This window comes from Chrysemys picta, chromosome 12, assembly GCF_011386835.1.
Source record: "Chrysemys picta bellii isolate R12L10 chromosome 12, ASM1138683v2, whole genome shotgun sequence".
In the NCBI taxonomy this organism is placed as follows: domain Eukaryota; kingdom Metazoa; phylum Chordata; order Testudines; family Emydidae; genus Chrysemys; species Chrysemys picta.
Genome location: NC_088802.1, coordinates 27,082,432 through 27,110,408, shown reverse-complemented (window position 1 = coordinate 27,110,408; position 27,977 = coordinate 27,082,432). Strand labels below are relative to the sequence as shown.

Below are 27,977 nucleotides of genomic sequence, written 5' to 3'. Positions count from 1 at the left end.
GGAGGCACCTCTCAGGGAGTCCAGGACAGTCTGGGGGGGTCTCTTTGCTATGGGCTCCTGAAGGAGTTGGCTTTGGGGAGAGGCTCACTCCCAGGATCAGATACAGAGGGGCAGCAGGGTCCAGGGAACAGGTGCTATTCCTGCCCTGCCACTGTCTGTCTGAGAAACCTTGGCCTTGTCATTCCCTGGCTCGGTGCCTCAGTTTCCCTTCTTGCCAGCCTGTGCCTATTTCACTGCAGTTTCACCTGCGTGTTGGTGCCAGTCTCATCCCCGCACTGCACAGTCTAATACCGGCTCCTTTCTCTTGCCAGGACCATGACGCCTGCCCTGGAGCCAGAGCTGGAGACCCACCTCCTCCGAACTGCCCTGCACGCCGTCTTCACCCTGGGCATGGAGAAGGACACCACCCAAGTGCAGGTAGATCATGCTAAAGTCATGGATAGATGAGCCAGCTGTCATCCTGCCATGAATCCTTGCTAATTGCCTGCAGTGGGATGTGAATGAGAGAGGCCAGGATATGTGTTTGGGGTCTCACCAGTGCTTCCCAGAGACCCCACTTCCCATCCTGTGGCAGATGTAGCCCCAGTTTCCCTAACTCTGACCCATGGCTCTCCCTTGCTTTCAGGATCTGCCTAGGGTCTTGCCAGACCTCCTGGACGCCATGCTGGGGAACCTGCTGGCAGAGTCCCCAGACACCGACAGGCTCCAGTACATCTTGGAGGTGAGCCCGATGAGAGGGATGGGGGCAATTTTACCTTCACTCTTAGATCCATTTTCCAGTCTGTCCTCCTAGCCGGGCCCGCAGTGGGCATCCTTGGTCAGGGCAGTCAGTGCAATGCCTCCTTTCCCCACAGCACATTAACTACTGGATCGTGTCCAGGGGGCCGCGAGAGAGAGCCAGGGCCGTTAAGAGCAGCACGGCCCTGCTCAGATCCACCATCACCCTCCCTGAGTTTGACGTAAGTGACCTCTGACCCCAGCTTCCTGACTCCAGGGGTAGGTGGGCTGGCTCCGACGGGCTGTAGGATCTGCTGCTGCAGGGGCTGTGGGTTAGGAGTGTTCCTCTTGGGGAGGCAGAGGCAGAGCAGAGAGTGAGCCTGGCTTGAGTCAAGTTCTTCTTGTCCTAGTTAAGTGGTGACTCTGGGCTTTTAAGGGGGCTGTGCTCCAGGTTCATGCCTCCCTGTCATCCTGGAGCAGCTGGGGAAGCAAGTCCTCATGGAGGGCCCTGCCCACAGCCCTGTGCTCCAGGCTTCCTTGGGGGCAGAGGAAATTAAGGGTCTGGCTCTAGCTCCTATCCTCTAGCATCTCCTGCAGAGGGGCTGAGGGGAAGGAGAGTCCTGGCCCGGGGGGGACTGGGAGCTGACAGGAAAATGCTGATGGAGTCCCCTTCCCTCTCCCGTCCATTAGAACTCAGCGGAATTCCCCAGGATGGGTCACCACATGGCACAGCTAGCTCTGTCCGTCAGTGACCCAGCCAAGGACATCAGCCGGCAGGCCAGGGAGGGGGTTTACCGGCTCTACCAGCTGCTGCTGCACCAGAGGGGTAAGGAACCCAGCTGGGAAATGGCACCCGCTAGAAGAGTGAGACTGGGACCCCAGCCAATTTCTCTCAGACTGACCCCGGCTGGAGGATGAGTCTCTCTATCTCTTTCTGTGTTCCACACCACGCCCTACAATTCTGTTGGGCCGGGCACGCAGCGAGGACTCTGCCCACTGTGCAGCCACCAATGGGATTGGAAGGACAGAAGCCCTGCAACCAAAAGGACAAATGTGTGTGTGTGTCTCTCTCCCTGTCACCTACTCCCTCCTGAGGGAAACCCAGCAGCTGATGGGGGACAAGGTGAGCAGCTGCATTAGACTCAGGAGATTGGGGCGGGGCCATTCGCTGGCCTGGCACAAGGACCCTGGTGGGGAATGAAAGGGAGAGCAGGTGCTCCTGGGAAGGGAGATGAATTCACCTCCATGAGCAGGAGCGAGCCAGCTTGTCCGTGGAGCAGCTCCACCCAGCTCTTTAGCCAGGCTAATTAACGACAAGCTTTGCCTCATCCCAGACTTATGTTCTTAGGACAGGGTGCTATCGCTCTTGGGAAGGGCAGGAGAGTCCCCCAAGTGCCCTCTGGGAGACTCTCCTGTCCCACAGGGCCGCACCCAATTCCTAGTGGTCTGGTGTCTGTGTCACCCGAGCCACCACCCAGAGTTGCTCCCATCACTGGCAGCCTGGGAGGCCAAGGACTGATGGGTGATGGCGTCTGACCAGGCAGGGCTGAGGCACATGGACAGGGGACGCTTGTCCTGCTGCTGGCAAGGCTGGACCCGTTCTGGAGAGAACAGGAGGATTCATTCAGCAGTAGGGTTACCATGTCTAATAAATAAAAAAGAGGACCCTCCACGGGCCCTGGCCCCGCCCATTTCACCGCCCTTAATCCCGCCCCAACTCTGCTCCTTCCCCACCCTAACTCCGCCCCCTCCTCCCTCCCACTCCCAGCTATGGGGAAAGGGCTGCCCCAGCACTACCGGCTTCACGGTTTGCCGGGCAGCCCCCAGACCCTGCGCCCCCGGCCGGCGCTTCCCCAGTGCAGCTGGAACCTTAAAGTCTGAGAGGGGAGGAGTGGACCAGCTCAGCTGGAGCCGGGGAGGAGAAGTGCCTGGCCCGTAGCTCGGGGTCCGGAGGCAGGGGGGGCTGCCCGAAGCCAGTAGCGCTGGCTCGGGCAGCTCGGCTCTTAAAGTCTGAGAGGGGAGGAGCGGAGCAGAGCAGCTGCGGGAGGGGAAGTGCCCGGCCGGCATTTTCCCGGACATGTTTGGCTTTTCGGCAATTCCCCCCGGACAGGGGTTTGATTGCCGAAAAGCAGGACATGTCTGGGAAAAACCGGACGTATGGTAACCCTAGTCAGCAGGGGCTGCCGATCCGTCCCATTCACCAGGGCTGCCATCCTGCGGCTTCCGCATTAGTGGCTGGGGAAAGGGAAATGGGATGGGGGTGACTTGGGGAAAGGTCTCAACCTCCCCACATCCCACTTCACTGCTGCCAGAATCCCTCCTGCCCCCCCCCCCGCTACAGTCCCCTCCCTACCCAACCTGGGTGGGGCTGGAGGAGAGGGGTCTGAGAACTTGAGCTGTGGATTGGAGGTGGAACAGCTGTCAGGGGCACTGAGGGGGAAGTGGCAGGAGCTCCCCGTACAAGGAGGGGGGTTGCCACTGGAGGTCACTAGGAAGGACAACAAGACTCCATCCTGGGGGTCAGGAGGGGAATCCATCCCTCAGAGGTGGGCAGGGGCTGGGTGGAAATGCTGCTGGTTCCAGGGGCTGTTAATCCCCCCTGATTCCTCGGAGGCGTCTGAGTCTCAGACAGGTTCTCGTTCCCTTGCAGCAGGAGGACGTCACGGCCAATGTGATGCGCTAGCTCCGTATCATGCGGCACTTGCGCCAGGTGCCCGAGGCGCTGCAGGGCCTGTGCCTCTGAGGCCACCAGCAACTCCCGCTCCCTGCTGCAGGTACTGCTCTGGCTCTCTGTAAATGGGGAGCTAGTGGAAGGGGAAATGGAGCCCCCTGGCACTCACAGAAACCCTCTCCCCTCTGTGTGGAGCAGGGTCCTTTCCTCTGCCCCCAAATTCCTTCATCTGGGACAGGAGCTCTTTCCCTCACACCCATTCCCCTCCCCCCTTTCCTTGATCTACCCCCATCCCATTCCCCCTGCACCCAGGCAGAGCTCTGCCTGCCCCATATGGTGCAGAAAGGCCTGTGATATGCAGGGGGTCAGATTAGATGCTCTAACTGTCTCTTCTGCCCATAAAGTCTACTCATTTCTGAGTGTTTTCCTGTCTAGCCGGCTTGCTTCCTAGAATGAACACTCATTGAGCGGGGTGATCCACAGGGAGTAGCTCAAACCTCCAAAGGGTCTGGCCTGCGGCAGGACATTAGCACTGCAGGGGAGGGGTGGGTGTGACAGTGACATCACAAAGGCCTTTTGCAGGACCTCAGACTATTGGCCAAAGGTGCAGGGGAGGTGGTGACCTCACAGAGGGATGCTGACATCAGCCAGCCAGGACAGGGGCACAGGGCCAGGGAAACCTCTGAGTCCCCTGTATCTTTCCTTCAGCAAGTCTCCTTCTCGAGGTCTCTCTTTGAGGACTGAGAGAGTATTAGGGGTCACGTACATGAGCGCAAGGAGGAACCTCTTTTGAGTTTTCTCCTTTCTTTTTCCTGATTTCACTAGAAAACAGACGTCCCTGTTTAGAAGGTAAGAGCCTCCGAGAGGTTTGGAACCTGTTCAGTCTGATCCATCTGTTCCACAAGTCCTTCAGTCCAATCCACTTCCCTAACTAATTTCCTTAATTTTTTAAAGTTAGCCCTTTTGAAAAAAAAAACCCTAGTCACAGATCTATGTTTGTTTACCCTTCCATTTAGTTTAAACTGAATTAACTCATGATAGCTCAAACCCAGGCTGTCCCCTACAACCATTTCTTCTAAGAGATCCTCACTACTCACCAAAACCAAATCTAAAATGGCATCCCCTCTTGTTGGTTCAGCAACTACTTGGTGAAGGAATCCATCAGCTATCACATCTAGGAAAATCTGAGCCCTATTATATTAATAGCACTTGTCCTCCAGTCTATATCTAAGAAGTTAAAGTCTCCCATGATCACACAATTCCCATTAGTATTTACTTCATTAAAAACATTGAAGAGGTCTCTATCCCTATCCAAATCAGACTCCTGTTCTAACAGACAGCCTGCTTCTCTGCCTCCAAAACAAAGAACTCTTGCTCCCATCTTGGAATTAGGCCACGCTTGTACACTTTCTCATGCCCTTCTCCCTGGGCTAACCTTCTCAGCACAGCCCAGGCATGCTCTCCTTCTCTGCTCTTTTTGTCCATGGGCATAGCCCTGGACCCAACAGCTAGGTCTGCACCTTTCTCTTTGCTGCACTTTTCCAACCTCTCTTCTCAAGTTCCCCTCCAGGCTTTCCTTGCTGCTCTGAACTTCCTACCTCGTTCTCAATCCTGTTGCTACCCCAGCTGGGGTGTATCACCACTGAAGTCTGGCTCTTTAGGGGGGCGGATATGGTGCCTCTCAGTTCGGGCTCATTCTGTAATCAGCTTTCTGTGAGTGCCAGGGGGCTCCATTTCGCCTTCCACTAGCTCCCCATTTACAGAGAGCCAGAGCAGTACCTGCAGCAGGGAGCGGGAGTTGCTGGTGGCCTCAGAGGCACAGGCCCTGCAGCGCCTCGGGCACCTGGCGCAAGTGCCGCATGATACGGAGCTGGCACATCACATTGGCCGTGACGTCCTCCTGCTGCAAGGGAACGAGAACCTGTCTGAGACTCAGACGCCTCCGAGGAATCAGGGGGGATTAACAGCCCCTGGAACCAGCAGCATTTCCACCCAGCCCCTGCCCACCTCTGAGGGATGGATTCCCCCTCCTGACCCCCAGGATGGAGTCTTGTTGTCCTTCCTAGTGACCTCCAGTGGCAACCCCCGTCCTTGTATGGGGAGCTCCTGCCACCTCCCTCTCAGTACCCCTGACAGCTGTTCCACCTCCAATCCACAGCTCAAGTTCTCAGACCCCTCTCCTCCAGCCCCACCCAGGTTGGGTAGGGAGGGGACTGTAGCGGGGGGGCAGGAGGGATTCTGGCAGCAGTGAAGTGGGATGTGGAGAGGTTGAGACTTTCCCCAAGTCACCCCAGCCACTAATGCTGAAGCCGCAGGATGGCAGCCCTGGTGAATGGGACAGATCGGCAGCCCCTGCTCACTGAATCCTCCTGTTCTCTCCAGCAGGGCCGGCTTTAGGAAGGGCCGGGCCCAATTCGAACATTTTTGGCGGGGCCCCGGCAGGGATGACTAACAAAAAAAAATAATGTAAAAAAAAGCCTTTCATTTCTTCCATGTATTATTTACTTTCCATAACTATATAAATAATAAAATTATATATTATGTACATTGCATCATATATGCTGTTGATCGGTTATTAATGAGCTCCGTTTCACGTGTGTGGGTCCCCACCATTCCCTGGGGGTGTGCTAGGGTGACCAGATGTCCTGATTTTATAGGGACAGTCCCGATTTTGGGGTCTTTTTCTTATAGGATCCTATTATCCCCCACCCCCTGTCCCGATTTTTGACACTTGCTGTCTGGTCACCCTAGTGGTGTGCACATGTGGGGGTCCCAGCTGCTCCCTGCCCCCCTCATTGAAGCAGGTGTGCAGGGTTACTGCCCTGGGAACTGCAGGGCACCAGTGGACATGGGGCTGGCTGGAGGCAGGGCAGGGGCTCACTGGAGGTAGGGTCTGGCTGCAGGCAGGGCAAGGGGTGCGGGGCTGGCTGGAGACAGGGGTGTGTGGGGCTGGCTGGCTTTGCGCAGGGCCGCAGGGGTGTGCGGCAGGGGTTGCCTGGAGACAGGGCAAGGGGTGCGGCAGAGGCTGGCTGTGGGCAGGGGGGGCGGGGCTGGTGCGGGCAGAACGGGGGGGCGGGGCTGGAGGTAGGGCAGGGGTGCAGCAGGGGCTGGCTGCGGACAGGGGGTGCAGGGCTGCCTGGAGACGGGGCTGGCTGCGGGCAGGGCAGGGGGTGCGGGGCTGGTGCGGGGACGGGGTGCAGCAGAGGCAGCTGGAGCCCCGGCCCTTTAAATAGCCCCCGAGTCCCCCGCTATCCCAGCCGCGGGAGCTCTGGGGAAGCAGCGGGGCTCCAGTGGCTATTTAAAGGTCCGGGGCGGTAGAGGCAGAGGGAGCCCCGGACTTTTTAAATAGCCCCCAGAGCCCCGCAGCCCTACCCCAGGGCTCCAGCAGTGGGGGTCTGGTGGCAATTTAAAGGGCCTGGGGCTCCGGCCCATGCTGGGAGCCCTAGGTCCTTTAAATTGCCCCCTGGGGAAGCCGGGCCACCCTGGTACAGCACACCGGCTCTTGCCGGTACAACGTACCGGGGCCCGATTCAGGGGAATTGGTTGAATTGGCCTAAAGCCGGCCCTGGTGCGGGGATGGCCACAGAGCTGCAGGGAGGGGAACCCTGAGGTGTGGGGGCTGGGTGGGTACTGGGAGTTCTTCCTGAAGGGACGGGGGTTGGCCAAGGTCACTCAGCCCCGGGATCTGGGAGGGGGACTGGCTGAGGGCACTCAGAGCCCCAGGAAGTGGGGGGGGGGCTGAGGGGCGGGACTGGCCAGGGGCACTCAGAGCTCGGGGGGGGGGGGGGGTGCTGTGGGTGGGGCACTCACAGCCCCAGGAGGTGGGTGGGGGAGGGGCACACAGGATTTCAGGAATTCCCTGGCAGTGAAGAGCTGCTGGCAGCAGGGAGGAGCCAGCCGTGACAATCCCCACTTGGGATCCCTGGCTGGGCTAGTGGCTATGGGGGCCCGTGGCCAAGCTGCAGCGGAAGGTGACCTGAAGGAAATGCCTCGGCCTCCAGCTAGGAAGGGCCTGGGCCAGACAATGACCCACCGCGCAGTGTCCCAGCTCCCTGCCCCACACCTGCGGGGCACGGCCCCTCCTCTGTAGGGAGGTTGGCATGTACCTTAGTGCTGCTTCCTCCATCCCCAAAGGCCTCTCCCAGCCAGTCTCTGGCAACCCCTGCCGTTCAATACGCACATTACCCTGCTATGACATACCAGAGGGGGAACCCTCGGGGATGGGGGGGCTGTCACACAGCTGGGCAATTTAACCCAGCTGGGCCGGGGTGACTGTCTCCCTGGAGCTGGGGTCTCTGCTCCTCTGAGTCTCAGCCCAGGTGTCTCTCTGCCCTTCCCCCCAGTTGCCCCCGGGCGAGGTGGGAGCGCCCCACGTTGCGTTCCAGCCCCACATTCGCAACCACAAGTGCTGGTGGGTTCCAATCCCAGCTGAACACGCCCACCCGGCCCTAGTGCGGAGCAGAAGGGCCCAGCGCTGCCCCAGAGACCCTCTGGCTCTCCGAGCCCGCTCTTACCCATCACCGCAGCACGTCTGGCCCAGGCTGAACGCTGCTCCTCTGTGCAGAGAGGCTGGCACTTCTCGCTCCTGCCGTACGAGGGGCAGGTGCTGCTACCGACTGCTCCCCTTAACCCCCGCCCTGCTGCGCTCTGGGGATGCTGCCCTGCTGTGGAGCTCTCAGGTGTCTTGAACTGGAATTTGTTTGGAGAGAAACTGCTAAGGAGCCTTATCAGCCCCGAGCAGAGAGTACCTGGGAGCCTGCCTGGGTCGGGCGGGTCTGGTACAGCCTCCCCCCAGATAAGGCTCTTCCCTGGACCTGACACCCATTGGAATCTGGAACGATTTCCTCCGAGGTAACACCCGGGGAAGCCAGGGCAGGGCAGGGCATGGCCTGCTCCCCTGGAGCGTTAGGGCTTTCAGGAGTCAGAGGTGTCAGCGGAGCAGGTTGTACGTTAAAGCAGCGAAGGCAGTTGGGGGGCAGAGGAAGTGGGTGCTTTGCCATTGCACTTGATCAGCTCAATTTGAAAATTCTTTCAAAGGAAATCCAGATGTATACATCTGACTGGGGTACATGTACACACATACACACGCACACTCACATGTGCACACACTCATGTGCACATACACGTACACACATACATACACACATGTACACATACACATATATACAGACGTACACATACACGCACACATGCTGTCCCTGGAGCGCCCCAGGATTCGACTGACAGGGTGGCTGGCTATTATGGAGGCACAAAGGGGTTGGGAGAAAATAATCAACAAGAACTTTTGCTGAAAATGCAAACCTAAGCTGGAAATCTGTGCAGGGCTGGGCTCAGCGAAAATGATCTTTTGAGCTGTTCTTATTAACCGTGGTCCTGTACTTCCTGGTTTGCGTCGGACCCAGGCAGGAGACTGGGCTGCTCTCAGCTGTAGAAGCCATTGGAATGAGCCAGGTCGGAATGAGCCAGGCCCTCAGAGCCTTCTGCCACCAATCGCCCCAGCAGTCACTGATCCACACCAAACCACGTCCTTCCAGTCAGGCAGTTTCATATGCACACGTCAAACCCTTGGTTTGCCACTCAGACACCACGGTGATGGGCACAGTAAGGACCGAGAGATGCTAAACAGGCAGACAGACAAGGAAATAGTGGCCCTGGCTACAGGTGTGTGTGTGGTGCAAACGGATGAACACCAGTTGCTGACTGAAGGCACAACCTTAATTCCCGCATCTCCTGTCTGTCAGCTATCGTACGCTTGGCAGCCTGAGCTCCGATTTCTAACGCAGCATTTTGCTCTGGCCTATTGTGGTTCTCATGTCCGGGGGCGCCTTGGCCCCTGGTATCAGGAGCGGTGCTAAGGAGGCTGCTTTTCAAAGGTCCTTAAGTAGGGTTGTCAACTTTCTACTTGCACAAAACCAAACGCCCTTGACCCAAACCCTTTCATGCCCTTCCCCAAGGCCCCACCCCGACTCACTCCAGCTCAGCCCACCTCCCTCAGTCACTCGCTCTCACACCCTCACTCACTTTCACTGGGCTGGGGCTGGGGGTTGGAGTGCAGGGAGGGGTGAGGGCTCCGGTGGGGATGCGGGCTCTGGGATTGGGCTGGAGATTAGGGGTTTGGGGTGCCAGAGGGGGATCCGGGCTGGGGCAGAGGGTTGGACTGCGGACTCTGGGAGGGAGTTTGGGTGCGGGAGGGGGCTCAGGGCTGGAGTAGGGGATTGGGGTGCGGGTGGGGGTGTGGGGTCTGGGAGGGATTAGGGTACAGGTGGGGGTTCCGACCTGGGGCAGGGGGTTGGGGTGCCGGGTGTGAGGTCTGGGTGGGATTAGGGTACAGGAGGGGGTTCCGACCTGGGGCAGGGGGTTGGGGTGCCGGGTGTGAGGTCTGGGAGGGAATTTGGGTGGGGGAGGGGGTTCCGACCTGGGGCAGGGTTTCTCGGTGCGAGCTCCGGTCAGGCGGCGCTTACCTCAGCCGGCTCCTGGTCAACGGCACACCGGTGCTAATGCAGGCTCCCTGCCTGCCCTGGCTCCGCAGGGCTCCCAGAAGCGGCCAGCACGTCCCTGCAGCCCCTAGGAGGAGGCATGGCCAGGCAGCATTGTGTGCTGCCTGCGCCCACAGGCCCTGCAGCTCCCATTGGCCATGGTTCCCGGCCAATGGGAGCTGCAGAGCCGGCACTCGGGATGAGGACATCGCATGGAGCTTCCTGATCACCCCTGCGCCTAGGGGCTGCAGGGACGTGCCGTCCACTTCCGGGAACCCCACAGAGTCAGGTCAGGAAGGGAGCCTGCCTTAGCCCCGCTGCGCCACCAACCGGCCAGACTTTTAATGGCCCGGTGGGCGGTGCTGACCGGAGCTGCCAGGGTCCCTTTTCGAGCAGGCGTTCTGGTCGAAAACCCGACACCTGCCAACCCTGTGTCGAAGGCCCTGATTTGTGAGTGAGCTAAACCTCCAGCCTCCTGCGCTAAATGAGCTCCCTTAACCTTTTCCTGCACCCCATCCCGACCCCCCCCCTTTTACCTGCTTCATCTGCCCGGTGTGGGGTGTTGTGACCCTAGAGCGTGAGTTCCTTGCCACAGGGCCTGTCCTCTTGTCCCTGGGGGTGCAGTGTCCAGTCCTAGGCACCCTGCCTCCAGACTGGGTGTGACGAAGTGGGAATGGTCTTATGTTTTCTCTGAATAATGTGGGTGCCTCAGTTTCCCCTATGCATTTCTTAAGTATCTAGGTGATGGGATAATGGTGTGATTGTTGCAGAGCCCGAGAGGGCAGGGCCGTGCAGGGGTCTCCACAGAGAATGGCCGACACCCTGTCTCCTGGCAACTAATGGCCTGGGCCCCTCCCCTGCAAGGTGCCAACTGAAGGTGTTGGAGAACAAAGAGATCAGGTGACCTCCTGGCCCAGGAAAGAGACAAAGGCTGGAGGGTTTCAGTTTGGAGCTGGCTGGGGAAACGGAGGGAGGCCCAGCACCGGGGTCTGGGCCCCCTACCCCCAAGTTGAACCTGACTGAGGGGTCCTGTTCTCTGTACCTACAAGCTCTGTTTTGGACTGTGATCCTGTCGTCTAATAAACCGTCTGTTTTACTGGCTGGCTGAGAGTCCCAGTGAATTGCAGGAAGTGGGGGATGCAGGGCCCTGGCTCCCCCATCCTCCGTGACAACTGGGGCCTCTGGGTAACGCTGCAGTAGGAAGATGTCACGGGTTGCTGTTATTACTGTCTGAGTCGTGTTATCATTATCTGTCCTCCGGCTTTGGGTGGGTCCATGCTGTGGATTTGCTTGTGTCCCACAGTGTCTAATGGGGTTGGAATCCCGCAGGTTTGTTATCCTGGGGGAGCTCAGCGTCCGTGTGACCAGTGCCAGGGACACATGCGTGTGTGTTCTCCTGGCCACATGGAGCCCACCCGGGCCGCCCTGTTCTGGGCACACCCTGGATCTGACTGTCAGCCGAGGGCCGAGCACTGGGCATATAACCAATGTTCTGACTTGACCCCAGCCTCATGGCCCGGCGATCCTGGCCTGTCCTCCCTCCCACCCCCCCGGGGACAAACACCCACAAAGATGGTTGGCCTGGAGGGGGTTTGGCTCCTGTAAGTTTTCAAGAGATGCTGGCAGGGCCGGACCGCAAACCACAGGCCAAGGGGCCACTGAGCACAATCACACGGTGACCACAGCCACAAGCTCCTCCCCATCCCTGCTGGATGAATGTCGGGTGAGACACAGAGACAGCGCTTGGGAGCCACAAATGCTCTGCCAGCTGGGCAAAGCTGGGAATGTGACAACAAGATAACACACCTGCCTTCAGATGCTTTGGGTGGAAGTTCCTGATTGCATGGGTGGGTCCCGTTAAGACGTTCAGGTTGTGTATTTCCAGGGTGAGAACTGGGGCTGACAGGGCCAGCAGGCCGGTGAGGAGCAGGAGACGAGGGCACCGGGCAGCTGCTAAAGGGAAGAGCCGGTGAGAAGCTGGGAACACAAACCCGTCCTTCAGGAGCCGCGACTCCCAGTTCCCTCTGCCAGGACAGTGTCCCTGGAGCAGCCAGCTAAGAGCACGCTCCGCGGCTCCGCGCTCACAGCAGCCCAGAGCGGAGGGGAGCTGGGGAGCCAGGCGAGGCGATTGGGAACGTGGGGGCAAGGTGGTGACCGGGATAAGGGGAATTATGGGAGAGAAGAGCATTGGGGGAGGAGTGTCTGGAGGACTGGACCAGGGTTGTGGGGGAACCTGTGGTTCTGGGGAGCCCCCTGCATGGTTGCTTGAAGCTGCAGCCTCTGTTCCCTGGCACAGCCCTATGGGAAGCCCTAGTTGCCTTACTGTGGAGACAGTCACTGTTGCCCAGCCCAGATTCCCAGATCAGGCCAATCCCACAGTCAGGCTCCCCCGTCCATCCCCCTACACACAGACATCCTCCCCACAGATTTCCAGAGCCCTGCTTAGCCCTGCCTGCCCCCACCCCTGCTCCGCCCATGGCCTGTCTCCCAGGGCCCAGCCCACACCCCGTGCTGCCCAGCCAGCATCCCTGGCTCACTGTGGCTCTGCAGGGCGCAGTGGGATCAGCCAATGCTGCTGAAGAGGGAAGATGAACATGCCCCTTTTCTGTTGGCAGCTTGCGTGTGAGCTCACGGCCTGGGAATGGGACTGGCATCAGTGCCAGGTGCGGCTCAGGAACAAAGAACAGGGATTTCGCTGGCCAGACCACTGTCTAACGTCCCAGGTCCCCATCCCCCCGTGTGCTCTGAGGGGAGTGTGAGAACCTGCCCGTGGCGACAGGCAGGGGCCGGCCAGGAGCCCCGGATTGGGAGGGAGCCGGGAGATTTCAAAGCATTTTCAAATGTTTCCTATGAAAGGATTGATCGGCACAAGCTGAATGATGGTGTTACACGGAGCAGCTCCACGGTGATGCCGAGGGAGGGGGCACTGATCCCTTCAGAAAACTGGGCCCTGCTGACTGCAGGGGCAGGACGGATGTAGAGATGAAGAGCCAGGCCCTGTGCCAGGTGGCATGGGAGCACCAGGGGCCTCTTTCCTCCCCTCCCCCTGTCTGTGCAGGAGTGGGCCCGGGTTCCTACCTTGGGCCCAGACAGCACTAGGGAAAGGGACCAGTCCTTGCACCAGGCCTGCGGGCCGCCATAGGGGCATTGTCCTCCGCCAAGGGGTGCGGCCAGACTCCTAGCTAACTAGTGTGCAAGCTGCCATGGGACCATGTGCTAGCTGGGGAAACAGGCTGCATTTTACCACACAAGCAGTGGGATGCATTCGGCCCAGTGGTCTGGGGCCTCCCCACCTGGTCCCTGCTGGCACATGGCTCCAGCCAGCAGGGTCCAACCCCACGAAGATGCCCTTGGCCCCAGCCCCTGGGCACCATTCTTTAATTTAAATGAAGTGCTGCAGAATCCAGGGACCTGGCCGCAGCATTTAGGCCCAGCGTGATACCCCATAGATGGGGGCTGCCACAGGATGCCCTGGTATGAGGCACCGCACTCCTGCTCCAGGAGTCTGCACGTGGCCAGGCAGAGCTGCGGGCAGAGCCTTCAGTCTCAGGCGAGGAGCGGCTCCGCCTGCAGTGCGAGTGGGATGGACGCTGCCTCCGCCCTACAGGCTCTCTGGATGTGGTCCGGAGGGCAGGGGGCCCAAGGACTCCTCTCTCCCAGCACTAAGGGCCCAAGTCTCTCCTCCCGCTCACATCCCCTCTTTCTCCTCCCCCAGAAAATCCCTCTGGCCCCAGTCTCTCCTCCTCCCCGCCCCAAATGGAAGGGCTGGTGGCCTGGAGATTTACTCTTGCAGACCCATCCCAGCAGCCCCGTATGCTCTGCCTGTGAACCTGGTAACGCCAGGCATGTTCTCCAGCAGCGTGGTGCCCATGGGAGCACCCGGAGAGACAGTGACAGCAGGGCACAGAATTACCATCTGCAGACCTCACTGCTTAGAAGTGTGTGTTTATTTCAAAGCCTGGATCCCGAGGCACGGCCATGCAGAGGGTGTTTGAGAAGCTCCCGCCATGCTTGGGATTTCACCTTTCCAGTGACCTCTAGGCCTGCTCATCGCATCGCCGAGCTAAAATGACGCGGAAGAGTCACTCCAGCCAAACGCTGGTGCATGGGAGTCAGCCCAGCGGAGAAAGGCCCAGTGGAAAAAAGCTCAGAAAGTCTGCAGGGAGGGAGAGGAGAAGGAAAGTGTCCCCGTTTCCTGGGTAACCCTGATACTTCCCCCAGCAAGGCCTGTGAAAGCGGGCGGGAGGTTTGGCCATGATACACTCTGACCCTTTTCCCTCCCTTCGTGGAGCAGGGGTTGGCCTCACTGCAGACAGGAGGGTGGGGAAGGGGGGACTAACAGTAGGACGCTGGTTTGATGAGGATGGCGGAGGCTTGGCAGTTCCCGCTACAGAAACTACCCCAAGTGATGCTCCCTTTGATGTTCAGTCGAACAGAATGACAAGCCGAGTACCACCAGCCCCCACCAGAGCTAGACGCACAGTTCCCACTGGAAGTGTCCTGATCCAGGTCTTTAGCAGAGAACTTCATGTTGTCATGCATGGTGCTAGGATTGTATGAAGCCATGGTGTCCCCTGCAATCCCAGTGTAAGAGCCCAGCCTCAGCCTGTAGCCTTTGGACTCGTCTTCCAGACCGAAGAGGTTGTAGTCTGCGTATTTCATGGTGCCGGATGAATCGTGGATGACAAACCTGACCTGGTAGACCTTCTGCTTGGCGATCCGATAGATGTACTCCATCCCCAACCAGTAGTCATCCTGCACGTTGCCAAAGCCGTACTTGTAGGTGCTCCAGGACTCAGCCCAGGTGATCTGTGTGTTGTGCCGGTTCCGCTGGAGAACCGTCCAGCCCTCACTGGTGCTGTTCAGCTCTCAGTAGACCTCGAATTGATGGAGTCCTGTGGGCTGGATGACAAAGACGCCACTGACCCTGTTCCAGGTTATCTCGCTGCAGTCCTTGGGCCAGGCTGTGGGCAAAACGAAACAAGTTGTCAAGAACAAAACCTCATGGAACAAAACCCCGCTAAGAGTTATGATCACAGTGGAGTTTCCATAAAAACTTTCCTTGGCCTCCTTCCCAACTTCTCCACCGAGGAATAGCAGCTGCATCTTGGCCAGATCAGGCTGCGCTGAGGAGTCCTGGAGGTGAGCTCTGGTCTCTAGCCTCGCGCCAGACTGATGTCCCCATAGCTGTGTCTGAGGGAATTCTCACCGCTGGCACTCTGCTCCCAGATCTCTGCAGTGTGTGTGTGTGTGTGTGTGTCACCCCTGTGAGGGGGGACAATGCAAGCGGGACACACTTACCACTTACCCTGGGCTACCCGCATGTCACTGGCTCTGCTGCGCCGGAGGCTCCCTTTCCCCTGATCTGTGTGGGGAGGAGAGAACCGAGTGACGTGAGGGCTTTACAGAGGATATTCCCATCTCCACAGCTGGGCGTATTCTCAGCACATTCGCCTCCCTGTCCCTCCGCTGGCCCAGCTGTAGGCCTCAGTTATCCGCTGGGCACTGGGGCGCCTCTCCCTGCTGGATTGCTCCAAACTCTGACACCCGCGGGGAGGCAGGAATTCACCCAGAATCCCTCCAGAGCAGAGACCCACCCTGGTACCCTCCTCAGCCTGGCCACAGCCCCGCGTCGCTGCCAAGAACCATCAGCAGGAGGGGGCCGGGCACCAATCCCAGAGGCCTGATAGGCTCTGCTTGCATCGGGCACCAACAGGCTCCTTCCCTCTGGGCCAGGGCCCGTTCGCACATGCGCAGGGCGGCTCCCTGGGCCCAGCTCCCAGCCCTGAGCTCAGGCTCCCCTGGGCCCTGCTGTGTCCCTGCAGGGACAGCACATGTCTCTCCGACAGCCCCTTCTCGAAGGGTGGGAGAAGGGCTGGCAGCAGGCAGGAGAGGCAGGATTTCCTGCCAGCTCTCCAGCCAGCCAGGGCTCTGAGGGACGGGGCGGGAGGCCAGCTTCTCCTGTGTGCCCATCCCCAGCCAATCAGGGCTATGGCGGCAGGGCCAGTCCTCAAAGCACTGCTCCTGATCCATCCAGTGCGGGTGTCATGACTTCAACTAACCCAGACTCCCCTTAGCTACTCTACCTGGCTCCTGGCCGCTGCCCTCCAGTCTGGCCCAAATGCAGCCACCAACCTCACCGCCCGCTCCCGTGGCTCTGCCCACACCACCCAGAGGCCGATTAAGGTTTATTGGGGAGCTGGGTACAAAGAACATTTGGTCTCCCCAGCTCCCCTCACCATGGGGTCCTGCCTCTTGGTCCTCCTCTTCCCCCACAAGGCTCCACTCCCAGGCCTGGCCGGAAGCTGGCCTGTGGTAAGAGCTGCCCAGGTAGCCCAAGTCACAGTGGGGAGGCCCGGACTCTCCACCTACCCTGGGGATACAGACTGTGGGCTGCTCTCAGGCTCCCTGGCCCCCACCCTGGGCAGGTGGAGGGGCCAGGGCTCCCCACAACTGGCCCCGGCTCCCTGGGCGCCTCTTACCACAGCCAGGCTCCAGCTTCCAGCCTGGCAGGGGACAGAGCCACAGGGGAAGAGGACAAGCGGGGCCACAGTTCTGGAGCCAGTGGCACCCTCACTTCTGCACAGGTTCTGGCGCTCCTGCAGGGGCCCCCAAATTGGCTGGCGCCCCTAGGCACGGGCCCTGTGGGCCTGTGCATTAATCTCCCATTGGTTCTGCCACCCTTTATTCATACGGATAACAGCACTTCAGCACTCCTGCACTCAACACTATCGTGAACTGTACCCAACAGCAGGGCCGGCTCTAGGTTTTTTGCCGCCCCAAGCAAAAAAATTTTTGGCTGCCCCCCGTCCCAGCCCTGGGCTCCTCGCTGCACCCCCCTGCTGTCCCAGCTTTGGGTTCTCCCCACCCCCTGCCGCCCCAGCTCTGGGCTCCCTCATTGCCCCCCACACACACCTCCTGCCGACCCAGCTCTGGGCTCTCTCCTCCCCTCCCCCACCTGCACCTCCTTCCGCTGCAGCCCTGGGTCACTGGTAACTCGCTCCCACGGCAGGTCATTCAGCATGAATTTTACATGTGCACAGAACACAGACAGGATTGGTTCCCATATGGTTACAGAACTGCAGTAAAGTGGAACGATTTTCAGCTTGTGTGATTGGAGGATATCTGGATGCATATTATAAGACTGACATACATAAATGAGGAAAAGTTGAGGTGCCTTTATTATTCTTTTCTTCCACTCTTTCTTTCTATGGGGAATTTGCCAATGCAATATCACTGTCTTCCTTTTAAACAAACAAACAAACAAACGAACAAAAAGGCAATGGCTGTTGAAAATAGCAATTCCAGTCCTAATAACCACTGGGAAGCATTTCTTGCTCAGTTTTATCCTACTTTTTCTACAGCAAGTTACAGTGGATCAGTAGATTTGATTTGGGAGAAATGAAGTAACAGCCGCCCAAACTGAGCTTGAGCACTCCTGAATTTTGAGGTGTTCAAATCTGGAAGGCAGGTGCGGGGGGGAGCTGTGGCTCCGCAGGGGAGCACGGCAGCATGTATGCAGCAGTGTGTCTGGCGCTGCGCGGAGCCAGACAGGCTGGTCTGAGTGGCATGATAAGGGGGCTGGGGGGTTGGATGGGGCGGAGGTTCGGGGGGGCAGTCAGGGGCAGGGAGAAGGGGGGGTTAGATGGGTCAGGGGTTGGGATGGCAGTCAGGGGACAGGCAGCGGTTGGATAGGCATGGGAGTCCCGGGAGTTTGTCAGGGGACAGGTAGGGGGTGGGGTCCTAGGGGGGAAGTTGGGGCGGTCTCAGGAGGGGGCAGTTGGGGACAAGGAAAAGGGAGGCTTAGATAGGGGGTGGGGTCCTGGGGGGCAGTTAGGGAGAGGGGTCCCGGGAGGGGGTGATCAGGGAACAGGGTGCAGTGGGGGTTGGATGGGTTGGGGTTTCTGTGGGGGGCAGTCGGAGGAGGTGGATGGTGGCGGGGGGGGCTACCCTCCCTGTGGACTGTCCTATTTTTTGAATGTTAAAATATGGTATCCCTACCCTTCAGAGTGCAGCTCTCCATTCATAGCAGGCTGCAGCATGAGGTCTTAGCTACCTCCCTCCCTCCCCCTCTTTCCTGTTGGTAGTGGCCAAAGGAATGCTGGGAAATGTAGTTCTTTCCCTGCTCCAGGGCTGGCTCTATAGGAAGGGAGCTAACCAAGGAACTACAGCTCCTAGGACCCCCTGTTGGTTCTCAGCTCCCAGGCTGGATCCCTGCCGCCCCTGCAAATGGGCTGCCCCAAGCACGTGCTTGCTTTGCTGGTGCCTAGAGCCGCCCCTGCCCAACAGCACCCAAAACGGATCCCTTTGGCAAAACAGCTCCATCGGCTCATTACCTTAGGGTTACCATACGTCCGGATTTTCCCGGACATGTCCGGCTTTTGGGGGCTCAAATCCCCGTCCGGAGGGAAATCCCCAAAAGCCGGACATGTCCGGGAAAATCAGGAGGGACGGAGGGCTCGGCAGTGCTCGGCCGGGGCCTCTGGGGCTGGGGTCGGTGGTGCGGGGCCGGGCCGGGGCCGGCGGTGCTCGGCAGGAGCCGGGGGTGCGGGACCGGGGCCGGTGCGGTGCCGGGCAGGGGTCGCGGTGCCGTGCCGGGAGCCGGGGTCGCGGTGCCATGCCAGGAGCCGGGCGCGCGGCCGGGCCAGGAGCCGCGGCTGGTGTCGCGGTGCCAGGCTGGTAGCTGGGCCCGCAGTGCCGGGCGGGGGTCGCGGTGCCGTGCCGGGAGCCGAGGTTGCGAGGCCGTGCCGGGAGCCGGGCGCACGGTGCCGGGCGGGGGTCGCGGTGCCGTGCCGGGAGCCGGGGTTGTGGTGCCATGCCGGGAGCCGGGCGCGCGGCCGGGCCAGGAGCCGGGCCCGCAGTGCCGGGCGGGGGTCGCGGTGCCGTGCCGGGAGCCGTGGTTGCGAGGCCGTGCCGGGAGCCGGGCCCGCGGTGCCGGGTGGGGGTCGCGGTGCCGTGCCGTGAGCCGGGGTCGCGGTGCCATGCCGGGAGCCGGGCGCGCGGCCGGGCCAGGAGCCGGGGTCGCAGTACCGGGCCAGGGGCCGTGCTCGCGGTGCCGGGCCGGGAGCTGGGCCCGCGGTGCCGGGCGGGGGTCGCGGTGCCGTGCCGTGAGCCGGGCGCGCGGCCAGGCCAGGAGCCGGGGTCGTAGTACCGGGCCGGGAGCCGGGGTCGCGGGGCTGGGCCGGGAGCCGGGCCCGCAGGGCCGGGGGTGCGGTGTCGGGCCGGGAGCCGGGCCGGGGTTGCGGTGCTGGGCCGGGAGCCGGGCCCGCGGTGCCGGGCGGGGGTCGCGTGCCGTGCCGGGAGCCGGGGTTGCGGTGCCATGCCGGGAGCCGGGCGCGCGGCCGGGCCAGGAGCCAGGGTCGCAGTACCGGGCTGGGAGTGGGAAGGGCCTGGCTGCCGGAGAGCACAGGGGACCTGAAACAGAGCAGGGCTGGGGATGGGCAAGAGGAGCTGGGGAGCTCCAGCTTGGCAATTCCCCAGGCTGAGGCTTGGTAAGGCCCAGGGTGGTACTGGGGCTGCAGAGGTGCCACCTGAGCATAGGCAGAAGCAGCTGATCCAACCCCCTTGGCAGCGATGAGTGGCCATGACAGATGCAGTCTTAGGGTTACCATATTTAAAAAATAAAAAAAGAGGACACTCCACGGGCCCTAGCCCCGCCCCTTTCCCACCCCCGGCCCCGCCGCAACTCCGCCCCTTCCCCAAAGTCCCCACCCTAACTCCCCCTCCTCCCTCCCAGCCACGCGAAAAGGGCTGCCCGACCGCTACCGGTTTTACGGTTTGCCGGGCAGCCTCCAGACCCTGCGCCCCCGGCCGGCGCTTCCCCAGCGCAGCTGGAGCCTGGGAGGGGAAGCGCCCAGCTGGGGGCGCAGGGTCTGGAGGCTGACCGGCCAACCATGAAGCCGGTAGCGCTCGGGCTTTGGGCAGCCCCTATGCCTCCGCACCCTGCGCCCCTGGCCGGGCAGTTCCTCTCCCGGGCTCCAGCTGCTCTGCTCCTCCCTGGACTCAGACTTCGGCTCTGTTTAACAGCCAAGCTGCCCGAGCCAGCGCTACCGGCTTCGGGCAGCCCCATGCCTCCGGACCCCAGCCGCCGGCCGGGCACTTCCCCTCCCCGGCTCCAGCTGCTCTGCTCCGACAGCTGGGGTCCGGAGGCACGGGGGCTGCCCGAAGCCGGTAGCGCTGGCTCGGGCAGCTTGGCTCTTAAACAGAGCCGAAGTCTGAGTCCGGGGAGGAGCAAAGCAGCCGCGGGAGGGGAAGTGCCCAGCCGGTATTTTTCCTGGACATGTTCAGCTTTTTGGCAATTCCCCCCGGACGGGGGTTTGATTGCCGAAAAGCCAGACATGTCCGGGAAAAACCGGACGTGTGGTAACCCTATGCAGTCTGCCCCAGAGAAAGGGGGCTAGATGACGACTGGCAGTAGCCACTGAGGCAAGGTGGGCATGGGGGAGAGGGTTCCCCTGGGAAGGGAGAGCCAGAGTGTGGGGGCACTGCTTTGGGACAGCACCCCAAGGTAAGGGGCACTGGGGTCTGTGAGGGACATGGGGGCCTGAAGCAGGAGAGACACCGGCCAGCAGGAGGCGCTCCTAGTGCTGGAATTGAACTAATTCCTGGATGACCAGCAGGAGGCGCCGCGCCAGTGAGTCAGCGATCTGCTACATGGCCAAATAAACTAGTTCCTTTGAAGCAGTAAAACAAGAATTCTGTGATTAAACCCCTCAGCCCCTTAGAAAGGCTCAGCGGGGCGGGAGCCTGGAGGGACGAAGGGAGGGTAGTGCACGGAAGGAGGGGTCGTGTGGGCATCAATGCAGAACGGTCTAGTTAACGGCCCCTAAATGCACTTTCTGCACAGAACTACTGCAGCTTCTCAAGCCCCAAACTGCACAAAGTCTGGAAACGGACAATTCAGGGATTCAGCCAGTTCCCCCCGGTCACATCACCAGGGTCACTCCACAGGCTTAGCCTGGCTGCTCTGCCCTCTGGCCAGGCTGCCCTTTGGTCTGTGAACAGCCCTGGAAACGGGGTGGGATGCACGGCTGGACAAGGGACGTTTTTAGGAAGCTCTGCAGTGCAGGTTGCAGAGCAATGGGAGTTGAGGCAAGGAAACTAGTTGGACGTGTTGTCAGTTTCAGGGGACAAAGTTGAGTGGCCGGTGTCAGACTGCTGGAGTGGAAGGTCCTAGACCAGTGGGGCGGTGCTGGGTTCCTTTCATTGTCCGTCTCCAGACTTCCTGACGTTCGGTGTCCAAAGGCCTCATTGTTTTGTCCAGAAAATGTAGTATTGCTTTGGACGGTAGATGGCCCCACTGACACACATTCAGCATTAACTCTTCTTACGGGTTGTGGGGAGGGATTGCTGAACAGTTTGCATTCCCTTCTCTAGAGAACAAACAAAGCAATTCCCAGCCCGGAGCAGAGCAGATCCATTCTCCTGTGTTTCTCTCTTGTGCTGTGTGTACATGAGCAAACGGCCTGTTCAGCTCTCATGGTGCCCCCTCTCCTGCCGTATTTGCCATTGCAACAAAGTTGACTTTTTCCCACAGAAAATTTTGCTTTCCCCAAAACCACATTTCTGATGGAAAAAGTTTTGCCCAGCTGGAGCAATTTCTTTGTGTGATGGTGCCCCCCCCCCAATGCTTTATGGAATGTGCTTATGAATGTATATATGACATAACTAGAATATGTTTTATGCTACATATGCCATGTAACATATCTCTGTAAAAGTTATGATCTACTGAATCTATTAATCCTCTTGGTGTGAATGTATCATTTTTGTACTTGAAGTTAGGAATATTGGCTGTATACTTGCTTGATTTTAACTAGCCTAGTAGAGCATTTGGTCAGCTTCCTGAGAAAAGTGCAAATTAGGTGCCCAATCAAAAACCACTTCAGCCAACAATTAACTTGAAGATACCAATCCACATCAGAGCCTTCCCAGGAATGTGGCTTGGCTGGTAAAAACTGACTCATGCATGGACATGTGACTTGCCCATGTGACTCCAGAACTCCATCTTGGAGCTCGATTTTGCATAGGAGAGAGGAGGGGGTCTCCACCCGCAAGAGAAAGTCTATTTAACCCCCTGGGAGACCCCTCCATTTTGTCTTCAGCTGGCTAAAGGGATAGCCTCTCCACCCCCAAGAATACCTGAAAGAGACTGGAACAAAGGACAGTAACTATAGGGAGTGTGAGTGATTGCTGGATCCAGACTAGAAGGAGACTAGTCTGTAAAAAGGAGCATTCTGGAACTGGTGAGGTTTTTATCTGTACTCAGTTGTATTACTGTATTAGACTCAGACATGCGTGTTTTATTTTATTTTACTTGGTAATTCACTCTGTTCTGTCTGTTACTACTTGGAACCACTTAAATCCTACTTTCTGTATTTAATAAAATCACTTTTTCCTTATTAATTAACCCAGAGTATGTATTGATACCTGGGGAGGGGGGCAGCAAACAGCTGTGCATATCTCTCTATCAGTGTTATAGAGGGCAAACAATTTCTGAGTTTACCCTGTATAAGCAGGGGTGTGGAGAGGGGTCGAGGCAGGCAGGGACAGGGAGCGGGGTGGTTAGATGGGTCGGGGGTTCTGGGGGAGCTGTCAGGGGGGCAGAGGTGTGGAGAGGGGTCAAGGAGGCAGGGAGCAGAGGGGGTTGGATGGGTCAGGAGTTCTGGGGGTCCTGTCAGGGAGCAAGGAGCAGTTGGATAGGGCATGGGAGTCCCTGGGGTCTATCTGGGGGTAGGGGTGTGAATATGGGGTGGGGGTGTGGATAAGGGTCAGGGCAGTCAGGGGACAGGTACGGTCCTAGGGGGGCAGTTAGGGTGGGGGGTTCTCAGGAGGGGACAGTCGGGGGACAAGAAGCAGGGAGGCTAGATGGCGGTGGGATCCTAGGGGGCAGTTAGTGGCAGGGGTCCCAGGATGGCACAGTCAGGGGACAAGGAGTGGGGGGGTTGGGCGTTCTGAGCAGGGCAGTCAGGGGGTGGGAAGTGGGAGGGCGTGGATGGGGGCGGGGCAGGGCGGGGGCAGGGCTAGAGCGGGGCTCCCCCCCGTCCTCTTTTTTGATTGTGGAAATATGGTAACCCTAGCAGACAGGCCCCAGGGTGTGGGGGGGATGAGCTCCCTATAGAGCAGCAGCAGCCCTGAGGGAGCAGGTAGGATCTCCGTGAGGTCGACTCCCGCTGTGGCCGGGGGTCGCTGCCTTTTGGAGCGCCGGGCAAGGAGGATGGGGAGGGCCTGGCTCCCGGCTCGGCCGGAGATTGGCTGAGGTGAACAGGCTCGAGCTGCGTGCCCCAGCCACAGCCGCAGCCGCCCCAGCTCCACTCCCTGCAGAAGAGTGACAAGACACCCTACCATGCCACCCTTCCTTCTGCGCTGCTGCTGACGGCAGCACTGCCTTCAGAGCTGGGTGCCCGGCCAGCAGCCGCCGCTCTCCAACTGCCCAGTCCTCCCCACACGCATGGGTCCCACGGGCATGGACAGCCCCCTGACCACGGAGCCTTCCTGGACCATTGCACCCTGGGCGGTTGCCCACTCCCAAATCCAGCCCTGCTCATTGACTTTCAATGGGCTCTGTGCTCCTAAGTAACTCGTGACCTTTGGAAAATCCCTTCCCCCATTTTTGCTTGTTGCTATGTGAGTGTCCTACTGCGGCCAGCAAGCAACAGCCCTTACAGGAGACAGCCCCTGGGTCTGTGACCTCTTCACCGAAGCACATGGCCAGGCAAAGCTGGGGGCAGAGCCCTGATTCTCAGGCTGAGGAGCGGCTCCGCCTGCTGTGGGAGTGGAATACACCCCGTGTCTGCCCCACAGGCTCTCTCTGGGTATTGTATCGACAGCAGGTAGCCCATAGTCTCCTCTCCCAGCATCCCAGTCTCTCCTCCCCCAAACGTGAGAAAGGACTGGTGGCCCAAGGAGTTACTCTTGGTGCAGTTGGCAGCAACGGGCCCATCCCAACAACCCTACACTAGGGCCTGATCCAACGCCCACTGAAGTCAATGGAAGATTGTCTGTTATCAACTGGCTTTGGACTAGGACCTACTTGCACACGTGGACAGTAATTCAAGGTACTGATTAAAGGGCCCCTCAGGCCAATGCTGCAGCTACCCAGATATCATCAGACGTGCAGGCCTGGCTTTCAAATCCTGCTAGGCCATTGCCGAAAATTCCCTCACAGCAACCACAGACCCCTAAGACTGTGGGGCAAGGAACCCAGCCAGGTCTACCAGCCCAACTCCCCCAAGGCAGGACGGCTGAGAATACTGGGAATGGATCTACGCAGTACGGTGCCCACGAGAGCACAGCAGAGAGTAAGTGGCACGCAAAAGAAAGTTACCAACCGGGGCCACCACATTTAAAATGCCTTTTTAATGTGAAGCTTTAATCCCTGCTAATGAGCAGTGGAGCGGGTGTTTATAAAAACCCTTCTGTGTTTCTGGATTTCCCCACCCCTGTGACCTCTGGAACTGCCCATGAGTCTGAGAGCGAAAGACACTGAAAGGTCACTACGGATCCGAGGCATTTACTCTCCCCGGAGCTTCTACATCTGCATACTGCAGGTTTTGCAAATGATTCTTCTGATTACGAAAATCACTATGTCAAGTCAACGCAAAGCACAAGTGCCCAGCAGAGATTAGCTCGGAAAGTGCACGGAAGAAAAGAAAAGAGAAAGTTGCCCCATTTTGGATAAACATGATACTTCCCCCTCCGAGTTGGGTGTGAGGTTTGGCCATGACACACGCTGACCTTTTTCCCTCCCTTCGTGGAGCAGGGGTTGGCCTCACTGCAGACAGGAGGGTGGGGAAGGGGTGACTAACAGTAGGACGCTGGTTTGATGAGGATGGCGGAGGCTTGGCAGTTCCCACTACAGAAACTACCCCAAGTGATGCTCCCTTTGACGTTCAGTCGAACAGAATGACAAGCCGAGTACCACCAGCCCCCCCCATAGCTAGACGCACAGTTCCCACCGTAAGTGTCCTAATCCAGGTCTTTAGTGGAGAACTTCATGTTGTCATGCACGGTGGTAGGATTGTTTGAAGTCATGGCGTCCCCTGCAGTCCCAGTGTAAGAGCCCAGCCTCAGCCTGTAGCCTTTGGACTCGTCTTCCAGACCAAAGAGGTTGTAATCTGCGTATTTCATGGTGCTGGATGAATCGTGGATGACAAACCTGACCTGGTAGACCTTCTGCTTGGCGATCCGATAGATGTACTCCGTCCCCAGCCAGTAGTCATCCTGCACGTTGCCAAAGCCGTACTTGTAGGTGCTCCAGGACTCAGCCCAGGTGATCTGTGTGTCGTGCCGGTTCCGCTGGAGGACCGTCCAGCCCTCGCTGGTGCTGTTCAAGTCACAGTAAACGACAATCTGGTGGAATCCTGTGGGCTGGATGACGAAGACGCCACTGACCCTGTTCCAGGTTATCTCGCTGCAGTCCTTGGGCCAGACTGTGCACAAGAGAGAGATCGCTTTCACTAAACCCCGTGGAACAGAACCCTGCTCAGCTCTTCCCACCCTGGGTCAGTGAGAAAGGGCCTCTCCGGTGTGCCACAGACAGCAGTGTCTGCACTGACACCCCGCATGCTTTGCCAGCCCATTGTCAAAGAGACTTCAACAAGGGATGCAGACACTGAGCCCGAATCTGCTGGCACAGTCCTGTCACCCACTCCTGGGCAGTTTATTCTCTAACTAGCTACTTTGCACGTGCACACGTAGGTTTCCCAGAAGACAAACAGGCCCCTGTTCATACTCTGCAGGGGTTTTCGGGGAGGTGTTTAACACGGCAGACATGATGCGTGGGACACTGCGAGCTAACAGCACCGTGTGTCCTGTGGGGTGACTGTATCTTACAGCAGCGGGTTCTGCACCCCCTCAGCTCTCAGCAAACTCCTGTGCCAAGGGCTCTCCAACAGGGCGTGTGTGCTGAGGCCACCGACACCAGCTGCCAGGGAAAGGAGGAGTCTGTGGAGTCAAAGGATCTTGCCACTCATCCCAAATTTTGGCTGCAAACTCCCCACACCTGCAGTAGTGAGGGACACGGCCCAGTGGGTCACAGCCCTGGGTCCTGGATCCCACACAGTCTATCAGTGGTGCCACTTTTCCTGCAGAAAGATCATGACCCAAAGCTTCTCCTCTGCAGGACACGTTACAGCCTGTGTGTATCAAGCCCTTTCCCCCACACCCTCCCACCCTCTGTCACCAGAGTTCCTGCTCCCAGGGGCCTGTATAATCCCTGGGGATTCCCCTATGGCCCGGTCAGACAATGCATCCCAATGCCTTGTTCTGCCCTGCAGGGAGAAGCTGTGTGAATAACTCTTGTTGTTCTTCATATCAGAGGGGTAGCCGTGTTAGTCTCAATCTGTAAAAAGCAACAGAGGGTCCTGTGGCACTTTTAAGACTAACAGAAGTATTGGAGCATAAACTTTCGTGGGTGAATCTTGCGTCTGATGAAGTGGGCATTCACCCACCAAAGCTCATGCTCCAATACTTCTGTTAGTCTTAAAGGTGCCACAGGACTCTCTGTTGCTTCTTGTTGTTCTTGCATCTCATTTCTGCAAGGCGTGGATAGGTGAAGCGTGGGATACTCTTACCGTGGGCCTCTGGTAACTGCGGGTCACTGGCTCGGCTGTGCCGCAGGTTCCCTTTCCCCTGATCTGTAGGGACAGGAATTGGGAGATCCGCGTGACATGAGGGGTTTTCAGAGACTGTCTCCCAAGCACCAGAGAGTGTTAGCAGTGCATTCGCCTCCCCTTCTCCGTGTCCCTGAAACCCTCATCCAGGACAAACCATTCTTCTGCCCACGCTTCTGTAAACCCCCCTCACCGCTCTACCTGGCTTCCGTCTGCTCCTCTCCAGTCTGGCCCAAATGCAGCCACCAAACTCACCGCCCGCTCCCGTGGCTCTGCCCACACCAACTTGTGCCTTCCAGTCCCTTCCCTGGCTCTGCAGCTCCTCCTGCAGCAGCTTCCAGCCCCCGCGCCTCCCCTCCAGCTCTGCACAGCCCTGCCCTGCCTAGCTCGAGCTCTGTGTTAATTCTGCACCAGTCGCCCTGCTGCCCGAGCACCCCCATCTCATCCCGTCTGCCCCTGCCTGGCTCGGGCCCACGCTGCACCAGTTCACTCCTCCGCGCCCCCTCTGCTGCCCAAGGCAACCAGCACCTCCTGGCTTTGTCCCATGCTGCTCCCTGCACTGCAATGGGCCAGCCCCTGTGCCCCTCCGAACTTCCCTCCCTCCCCTCCCTCAAACCACCAAAGAGCTCAGCGTGGTTTGAATAGAGAGCTACGTTTGGATTGTAATTTCTCCCAGTGGCTTCAGGCCTCCATAATCCCCAGGCAGCCAGTGAGTGACGTCCTGAGGCCCCAGGGCTGGCAGGGATCCCTAGGGCCAGAGGGGAGGGCTATAGAAGCAGACACATGACACACCTGCCTTCAGGTGCTTTGGGTGGATGTTCCGGATTGCATGGGTGGGTCCCTTTAAGATGTTCAGGTTGTGTATTTCCAGGGTGAGAACTGGGGCTGACAGGGCCAGCAGGCCGGCGAGGAGCAGGAGACGAGGGCACCGGGCAGCTGCAAAAGGGAAGAGCCGGTGAGAGGAGACGCTAGGAACCGGCCCCGTTGGGACAGAGACTCCCAGGAGGGGGGCGGGTGCTGAGGAGTTTGGGACTCGCCCTGGAGAAATGTTCCCGCCCCACAGAGACACTCCTGTGCCATGGAAATAACCGGGCAGGGAAGGGCGGGAGAGTGGGTGAGAGAAAGGGAAAATGGAGATTGGGGCTGGGGGGGCACTGAGAGCCCTGGGAAGGCCTGAAGGGTGGGTAATGAGAGCCCCACGGACAGGGGGGTGGGGGGTATGGCCACAGAGCCGCAGGGAGGGGAACCCTGAGGTGTGGGGGCTGGGTGGGTACTGGGAGTTCCTCCTGAAGGGACGGGGGTTGGCCAAGGTCACTCAGCCCCGGGGTGTGGGAGGGGGACAGGCTGAGGACACTCAGAGCCCCAGGAAGTGTGGGGGGGGGGGCTGAGGGGAGGGACTGGCCAGGGGCACTCAGAGCTCGGGGGAGGGGCTGTCCGGGGGGGGGCACTCACAGCCCCAGGAGGTGGGTGGGGGAGGGGCACACAGGATTTCAGGAATTCCCT

The 27,977-nt window shown here is 59.2% G+C and overlaps 1 protein-coding gene, 1 long non-coding RNA gene and 1 pseudogene across 2 annotated transcripts; 1 reads left to right on the top strand and 2 right to left on the bottom strand.

Annotated features, from left to right (window-relative positions):
- Positions 1-625: 625 nt before the first annotated feature.
- Positions 626-1,867, top strand: LOC135974485 (uncharacterized). The gene is made up of 3 exons (XR_010591750.1): positions 626-721; positions 855-959; positions 1,408-1,867. It is a non-coding gene; the product is annotated as an uncharacterized LOC135974485 (long non-coding RNA).
- An 11,153-nt stretch (positions 1,868-13,020) lies between these two features.
- Positions 13,021-18,128, bottom strand: LOC135974458 (fibrinogen-like protein 1-like protein; annotated as a pseudogene).
- Positions 18,129-24,201: 6,073 nt separating this feature from the next.
- LOC135974564 (fibrinogen-like protein A) lies at positions 24,202-27,741 on the bottom strand (the record flags this gene model as incomplete). The annotated part of the gene is made up of 3 exons (XM_065562972.1): positions 24,202-25,292; positions 26,436-26,498; positions 27,267-27,741. Coding segments are annotated over 3 exons (1,002 nt in total), but the record flags the coding sequence as incomplete, so codon positions are not given.
- Between the last annotated feature and the right edge of the window lie 236 nt (positions 27,742-27,977).